The sequence below is a fragment of the Myotis davidii genome, unplaced genomic scaffold (assembly GCF_000327345.1).
Source record: "Myotis davidii unplaced genomic scaffold, ASM32734v1 scaffold395, whole genome shotgun sequence".
Lineage (NCBI taxonomy): Eukaryota > Metazoa > Chordata > Mammalia > Chiroptera > Vespertilionidae > Myotis > Myotis davidii.
The window spans coordinates 3,618,817-3,627,628 of NW_006287904.1; the positions used below are offsets into that span (position 1 = coordinate 3,618,817).

General features: G+C 42.7%; 1 protein-coding gene across 14 annotated transcripts in view; it reads left to right on the forward strand.

Annotated features, from left to right (window-relative positions):
- Positions 1-8,812, forward strand: part of ARPP21 (cAMP regulated phosphoprotein 21kDa) — a 144,840-nt gene that overhangs the window by 60,341 nt on the left and 75,687 nt on the right. For 10 of the 14 annotated variants that reach the window (XM_006759607.2, XM_006759610.2, XM_006759609.2 and 7 more), the window contains exons 10-11: positions 1,766-1,874; positions 3,789-3,890. In XM_006759607.2, the coding sequence (XP_006759670.1) occupies positions 1,766-1,874; positions 3,789-3,890 (211 nt within the window). Of the gene's footprint in view, positions 1-1,765; positions 1,875-2,262; positions 2,354-3,788; positions 3,891-8,812 lie in introns of those variants that run through there. The other 4 variants (XM_006759614.2, XM_015561269.1, XM_006759615.2 and 1 more) reach the window with 2 other exon arrangements.

Here is an 8,812-nt window from a genome sequence, read left to right on the forward strand (position 1 = left end):
ATCTTATTCAGTGACCCGTTGATCTTTTCCTTTAGCTGCATTGATTTATATGCAGCTGGACTAAATGTTTATTCATGCATACATCTATTCATGTAGTTATTTAACCAAATGCCTCCCATATGCCAGGCACGGTTCTAGGCACTAAGGATTAAATATCTAAAAAAGAAGATTTAGCCCTGGCCAGGTAGTTCAGTTGGTTAGAGCATTGTCACATTTGCTCATCCAGATTGTTTGTTATGTTTCACTACATTTTGATTGTGGTGGGAAACGTTTACATTGATCTTTAAGATGATGCGATGCAGGGGATTTGTTTACATTGTGAGGTTGAAGGCCCCTGGCCCACTGTGTGCGGCATTAACAGAGAGGGACTGCATCATAGCTCTGCAAGGATGTGAATAGACCAACGCCTGCGGCTCAGTGGACAAGTCTATAAACTTGGAGCCAAAATGTCACTGAGGGATGGTTCATTTATCTGTAAAAGAGGCAAAATATACTTGCCCCTCATACATCAAAGTTGTATTGCAAGGGTTGAAAAAGAATGTAAAATTTTGCAAACATTATACGAAGTTCTAGAAGCTATAACTGGTATTATTCCAGTTTTCTGATAGTATCTAATCACCACTATTAGTATAATTTATGTATATGCATTTAAGGAAAGGATGAGTCCCACCAATATTTGAATTATACACTTCAATGAACTCATCGTTTTCTAAGTGCTATTGACTTATTTTTGGATCTATAAGGAAACGGTGGCATGCCCTTAATCACTGGTCACCCATATTAAACAACAGATACTTTGAAGTGGCTTCCTAATGACTGAAGGCATAATGAACCCAGTAGGGATAGAAAACCCACAGAGCTTCGGAAGTAATCCATCAGATATGACAGGGACACTTTAATGAGAGTCATAAATAACAACTGTTTCTAAGCCCAGGACAAATATTCCAGCACTTCCTCTGGGGAGGAACCCAAGCCCAAGTCATTCGTTGAGAAGTGCAGTGACGATTGTGGGAAATTAACAAGGAAGTGGAGCGCTTTCCTGTAATAATACAAAATGATTAAGAGGACCGGAAAAAAAAAATCAATTGACTGATCAATAAGGTTTAACTGCTTGGAGCATTTTCCCCTTGCTAATCAGTCATTAAGCTGTTTAAACTAAATATTTCCAGTTTCTCCAATTACTGAACGGATTTACAAGACTTGGACAAGGATGTCAGAGCCTCCTGGAGCCAGATTCTAGAACAGTTATCGGTGGAGAGAGAAAGCAATAATTTATAAATGATCCTCTCTCAGTTCAGATTTAAAAAAGTTCTTTAACAGGGGGATATGCTGGGAATTGTCTCTCCTAGTTTCCAAACGTTGATGAATTAATGTGTTACTCCCAAGTTCTAAACATGTAAATTAGTTCTAGAATGTGGGCGGGGACTTGATTTAATTCAATGGCGATCCACATCACTCTAGGGACATCTACACACTTCATATGTGCAGGCCTTTACAATAGTTTTTCAACTTCAGCCCTGGTGAGCAGCGTGCAGGAAACAAGACTTCGAATTCAAACCAACCAAAGGGATTCTAACAACAGCTGTGAAGGGACATATCCTTACCTACCTGTATATTGCCAGAGATTCTAGTATCAAAACCGCGTGTTCACTTTTTCTTTTAAAGTTGAATGCCACTGTGGGGGAAAAAAAAAAAAAGAACACTAAGAAATAACTTTAAACAGGAGGCAAAACTTTTTTATTGATATGTTTTACTTTGCTGGCAGACCAGAGCAAAGGTTTTGTGAACACTTAAAAGATGAAAAAGGTGAAGAATCCCAGAAGCGGTTTATCTTGAAGAGAGATAACTCTAGTATTGATAAAGAAGACAATCAGGTTGGTTCTCAAGTTTGAGAGTGGCTGACGTTGTATTTGAAGGTGGGCTGACTGATCTTCTTGTTGTCCCTCTGTGGCCCCTTTCTTCCTCTCCCTAGTCCCTCCCCACCCCCCACCCCCCAGTCCCCACCTCTGATACTACCATCCTCTCTCCAACCTCCTTGTCCCCCTTGCCTCCCCCCTTTGGCATTCAATGGGGAGCCAGAAACCCATGTCCTGGTTGCTTTCGCCATGGCTCTGTGTTGGGCTGCATGGGTGACGCTTGGCGCAGTTCCTGCTGCATGTGTTGGGGGTTGGGATGCCACAGGCTCCAAGCTGTTGGGAAAAGCTCTGTCAGTCGCGTGTGCAGATGTCTGTGTAACTATGGAGGTCCTTCCACTCCCTACAGCTTTGTCCTTCAGTTGTGCACAAATTGAGCTGGATTATCAAAACGGACCGCTGATCACCCGGTGTAGCCGTAAAGAACAAACCTTGTTATGGTGAGGACAGGTGGATTTTGCAACTACCCTACAATCAGTCTTCACAGCCAAGAACCAAGTTCATGTTTTAGTCCCCCAACCCTCCTCCTGCCCATGTTTTATTGTCTGTGTAAATTGTCTGCTTGTTTGGCATGAACTGTAGCACAACTCTTTCTCTGTGTGTGTGTGTATGTCGCTTGTGATAAAACATTGTGTTGTTGTAGGTAGCCTGACTCATGGTACCTGGGTAAGGGTGGAGATGTTTTACTAAATCTCTTCTCCAGATGGTGTGGGATCCAGAGCTATTTAGGGAGAACACTAAGTAAATGGCAAAAGAAAACAAGTTTCACATGCAAAAGAGAACAGTAGAAAGTCATGTAAATGCCATGACACTTTGTGTCTCTGACAATCAGAATAGATTTTTTTGAAAATGACTTTGCTTTAAAACCCTTAAGGGCAAGATAATAAGCATCTCACTCAAGTTATTATTTTAATTATTCTCGGTGAGTCACGGGAAGGCAGTATGTGCGTCTCCGATGCACTTTAAAAAAAAGAAAGAAAGAAAGGTGTTCATCATTTGTATCTCATTTCCTCCCACCACCACCGACACCACCACCCACCCCCGAGCTCCTCCGTGGCTCGAGTTGACTCTGAAACATGTGCCTACGTCGTGTACTGAGTGGGGATTCGTTGAATGGATGGATGAACGTGGCTAGGGCAGAGCATTTGGTGAGGAATGGCAAGACGAAGATGGGAGGGCAGGTGAGATGCAGATTGTGGTTCAGATGAAGAAGAGCAGTCCTTATGCTGGGTTCTTTGAATGTTACCTTAGATGTCTAGATATTGACCTCGATCAACAAGCACATTTCAAATTTAATTCCTGCTTCCTATGCCAGATGCAATTCCCAGAATCAGTCATTGAGTGAATAAAAAAAAAATAGGATATAGAGAAATAGTGCCCACATCTTCCTTCCCACCCATTATTTCTTGACTCCCTGGCTGGGTTTCTCCAGTCCCCGAGTTTCCAAAGCCATTTCTTCCCTGAGCTACCTTGATCTAGCCATCACTTCCATTTTTACCCATACTCTGCCTCCTTCTGAGAAGTCAAAACCACACAGGTTAGCAAAGGAGACAGAGCCCATCACTGGTGAACTGTCACATAGCTGAGCTGGCTGAACACGTGAGGCACATCCAGGGACTTCCGTTTCAGAAACACCTGTGCTACTTGCATCCAGCAAGGAGGCAACCAGCAAACATGCCCTGGCATTGCTTGTCATGCGCACACGGCACACATGCCCCGCCCACCCCACAGCTTCCTCGGGGACCAGAAGGAGTGAGACTTTTCATGCTCCATTTGTTTAAGTGAACATTTGTTATCCTCAGCTGACAGTTGCTAAACCGCAGACTTCTAACAACTCGCCTTGGATAACCATCCTGATTTCTTTTCTCTGTTCAGCAAAACAGAATGCATCCATTTAGAGATGACAGACGAAGTAAATCAATTGAAGAGAGAGAAGAGGAGTATCAGAGAGTGAGGGACAGAATATTTGCACACGATGTGAGTAGTTGTTTTAATTGCCTCTTTAGTGCGGTCCTTCCATCGGCAGTAAGGCAGCCTCATTCCCCAGACAGCGAGCTGGCAGGGACGAAGGAAGCTGGAGCCAGGGAACACACCGAACTGCAGCAAACTCCAGGTGTTTCTGGAAGAGGCCCGGGTTCAGGGAAGTGATGGAAAAGGAGCCAGGGGTTCACGCGTGTTCCTAGGATGTGACCGGTGTGGGAACTGCGGTATCATTTTGGTCAGTTCAATAGGCCTTGAGTACAGAGACAGGGTGCCAGGTTTGAAGAGATGCCTTCACGCCAATATTGGCCAGGAGATAGATGTCACCTTGCTGTCCTTTTCATATTAACACTGTGCAGTAGAATTAAAAGAAAGCGGAGTATGCTGATCAAATGCACGCACAGAACTTTCTTTTTTCTATCTTTCTTTTTTCTGCATTCTTAGCAAGCACGGGTCTTTTATTATAGCAAAGTTAAATAGTGATACTCATTCCCCCCCTCAATTTCAGATCAAACTAGTTTTGTAAACAGTTCAAGGGAATGATGACAAAACAACCTCTTTTGTTCAAATTTCTACAAATAAGATGTGGTGGGGATTTTTTAAACCCTGTTACTCACTCTGGTCAAAATAAAATGCAATTAAATTAGGTAAAAATTAATAGGTACCAAAAAAAAAGGACTGGATTTAAATGTAAGAAAATGAGAAGAGTAAGCAATTGCCAAAGCCATTCCATCCCATGAAATCATCTGGCAGCCTCCTATCATGTTGGGTCTGCCGTCTGCAGAAGTAGAGGTGTGGGCTCCTTTGTGTAGACTGGGCCAACACCTCCGGATCCACTGAGTCAGGTGGGGCATCTAACCCCCTGTTGCCATTTGCTCCTGGAGGCTCTTGCAGGGCCAGCTTAGTGACCGAGGCTTCCGTGCTCAGCCTGAAGGAGGCCGGCTGTCCTTAGTGGGTTCTAGCCCAAGCCAGTTCCGGGACCTCCAGATGTTGCTGAGTCCTTTAGCATGAAGCTGCAGAGGAAGCAACACTAGCTGTCCATTCCCTTCACCTTTCTACAGGTTTCTGGCATCTCTTCAGGTCCCCTCTGCCTTTCTTGGATATCTCACAGTCAAACTGTGATGAGTGAATACTCTGGCTTGGAACTCTAGAATGAGGAGAGTGGAAGAGACAGAGATGGAGGTAGCCATAGCTGGATGATGTTTGGGTACAATACTAAATTCTGTACATGTGTGGACTAGATTGTTATTATGGTCAGAGTTATTGATGGTGCAGCCTGACACCTGGAAGGCCTTCAGTTGTGTTTGCTGGGTACCAGAATGATGAAGTAATGAGAGAATCTAGAGGATCTGAGTTAGTCCTGCTAGTGTAAGGAGGCCTCCTGTGGCCTGGAGGTGGCATGCTCTTGTCTGGTGACCTTCATGGAGAGACACTTTCCTGAAAACCAGTTCATTCTCTCTCTCTCTCTCTCTCTCTCTCTCTCTCTCTCTCTCACACACACACACACACACACACATTTTCCCTCTTTACACTTCTATTCAAAAGTAAATACTAATTCAAAAGCAAATACAAATCACTCAGACAATGTACAAGCAACATTATGCTTGTTTTCTCCCCAAAGCTGTGCCACATTGCCAGACACTCAAGAGCCAGATGACAGAAAAGAGCATCGCTGATGCCTGCCTGTCCTTCGCATCTAGGAAGAGGTCATTACGGGGTCAAAGGGTCAGCATGACTTCCCTACGACCCTATTAAGCAGATTAATTGTAAAGGACCTGAGTCCCTGGTTAAAGATTGGAGGCAAGTGTTGATGTTTAACCATTTGTACACCATAAAGCACCTATAGACGCAAGTGGTGGACCTTTTTTAATTAAATTCAAAATATCATGGCAGTTAACTGGTCAAGGCCTCTATGGCCACATGCTGCATTGACATGAAAAAAAAAATAACAGCAGACTTACATGTGAGAGAGCTTCAATGACAAGCTATTGCTGTAGCCAACCCATTCCATGCAATCATTCGACAGCCTCCTTTAAAGGCCACGGCTGCTTCTCTCTGCGAGCGTAGCGGTGTGAGCTCCTTTGCCGGGCGCTCTGGTGGCCAGCATGTCTGGCTTTCCTACTTCAGCCTTGTTTCTGACACTGCTCTTCACCTGATCTCTCAGGGCAGAGGTTTTTCAATTGGCATCTTGCGCTCAGAGGAGGTTTATAGATGGGCTTCGGAGATTAAAGTCCCGGAAATCATCTGCAAAATGCTATGTTCATGAGCAGATGTGCATTTTTCTAAGGAAAAGGTCTCTAGTGTTTATTTGATTCTTATAACTTTCATCATCCTGTAGAGCAGTGGTACTCAACCTGTGGGTCGCGACCCCTTTGGCGGTCGAATGACCCTTTCACAGGGGTCGCCTAAGACCATCCTGCATATCAGATATTTACATGACGATTCATAACAGTAGCAACATTACAGTTATGAAGTAGCAACGAAAATAATTTTATGGTTGGGTCACAACATGAGGAACTGCATTTAAAGGGCCAGAAGGTTGAGAACCACTGCTGTAAAGGCTAAGGACCACTCTTCCTCCCCCACCTGATATCTCTATATGGAGACAATGCAGTCATACCACCAACGTTCCCTGGTTTAGCTTTTTATTGCTGCACAAAAAATATTCCCCAAATTTTTCACCTTAAAACAAAACAATAATTCTTATCTCAGGGTTTCCATGGTATCAGGAGTCTGGAAGTGGTTTGGCTGAGTGATTCTGGCTCAAGGCTCAAGGTCTTTCACGAGGTTAAGGTCAGGCTGTCAGCTGGGCTGCAGTCATCTGCAGGCTCGATGAGTGAGTAGGTGCTTCCAGACTCACTCACATGCTGGAAGGCTTCAGTTCCTTGCAGGTTATAGGCTGGAGATCTCAATGTTTATGATGCGGGCCTCTCCGTAGGCTGTTGAGTGTCTGTGAGACATGGCAACTAGCTTCCCCCAATGCAGGTGACCCAAGAGGAAAGAGATGGCCTGAAATGGAAGACACAGTCTTGTATAACCTAATCCTAGAAGTGACATGCCTCCCCTTCCGTTGTTTTCCGTTGAACCCATATTCTGGCCCTGGTCCCAGGAGAGAGATATACTACACAAGGTAGTGAATACCAAGAGTGGGGATCTTTGGGGGTTACCCTGCATTAACAGGATATTACTGTTCCTCCTCTGTTAACACAAACTCAAGGACATAACAGTGATATGAACTTTCTTGAATATATGGGTGTTGTCCCCAAAAAACGTATACATACTTTGAATAATTATTCATTCTAATGGGTTCAATCTGAAAAGAAAGAAACATCAATTGAGCTATCCGCTGTTAAGTGTGTATACATTTTGGGGGGACACCCTACATATAGTAACAAATCCTCCTATCACTTATACAAAGACAGGACACTTTAAGTAACCCTTCATCTCTGCAATTCCAGGTTCCCAAAGGATCATTGCTGCTACCCAGACTGTTGAGGTCCATGGATAATAATTAAACTCTATGAAATCAATTATAAAACAAATACAAAGAACCCAGCATAAGGAAACTAAGTCATAGACATTTAATCCCTTTCTTAGCTGGTCTTTAATATAGTGCTCTCATAATTTAACAACAGCTAATAAAGCCAGTTTTCCTTGCTAATTATTAAGTAGTGGAGTCATTCAAACAAGTTGATCTATTTATATACTTAAGAGCCTTTTTTTTCCCTACTTGAAGTCGCAATGGAGAATTCTAGAGAAACATTTCCTGGTATTTTCACATCAGCAAAATTCAAATAGATTTTAAAATTTGATGCATTCTTGATAGTTTATAGATGAAATGTATTGTGATGTCTAAGGTGTGTGTGTGTATCTTGTGTGTGTGTGCTTTTTGTACATAGGTGCACCATCAGAATATCCAGGTTACTCTGGGATTTTCTAGAAAACGATTTTCAAATTCAGCTTGAGAACTTTGGCACCTTGAGGCAAATGTATTCATTATTTGAGAACTCAATTGTTGTAAGTCAGAACACAGAACAATTTAGTTCTCAAATAATAATACATAAGTGTATTTTGGTAGTCAGACATGTTTGAAGTATAACTTGTATTTCCTTCAGCTGGCTTCTTGATGAATCCTGTGCAATTCTGCTAGTTTGGGGAAGGTTCATTTGAGAAAGCAATATATTTGAAAAAGACATGTTTTGTCTGGAGAGTGATTTCTGATGTGTAAACAGGGCCTTGGGGCAGAGCGCATCCTGGCTTGCTTTCATGTTCTGGGATTCCTCCTCTGCGAGGACTGATAAGGGCACATGGTGCCACCTGGATTGGGGGTGGGATGTGGGAGAGAAATCTGCAACCCATTAGGCAAAATCATTTTCTCCTTAAAAAAAAAAACGAGCCCTTTATATCTGAGAGTGCGTGACAGCTTCGAATGCTGCATTAATCCCTGTGACAATTTTACCTTTCCCTGCTATTAAAATGTGCAAGTTATTAATACTACTTATTTTTGAAAGTTTATATGCATCAGCTACTGAATCACGGCCCATAGCCATTTCTGCGTTATTTATGAAAATGTGGTGGAGGGATGATGAGATGATTTTTATGACCTTTCCACAAAAATCAGAAAAAGTACTCTTGGGATATGTTTTAAGGAAAGGTATTATTAACTTCTAAGTGCTTTATTATTATTTTTTTTTAATTCGAAGAGTTCAGGCTGCTTAACTTTTCCCCAAATGCCATTAGATTCAGGCATGTGAAGAGGTCAGAATGTCTTTGATCAACTCCTTCCAAGTAGTGGTAGAGTTTCAGTAATTTCGAAACCCAGCCAGGACATTGTAAATGCAACTGACCTCTTCCCAGCCAGAGCTGAGCTGTAGTAAAGAACGGAATTCATAATGTATCTCGGAGACAATCTCTCTTTC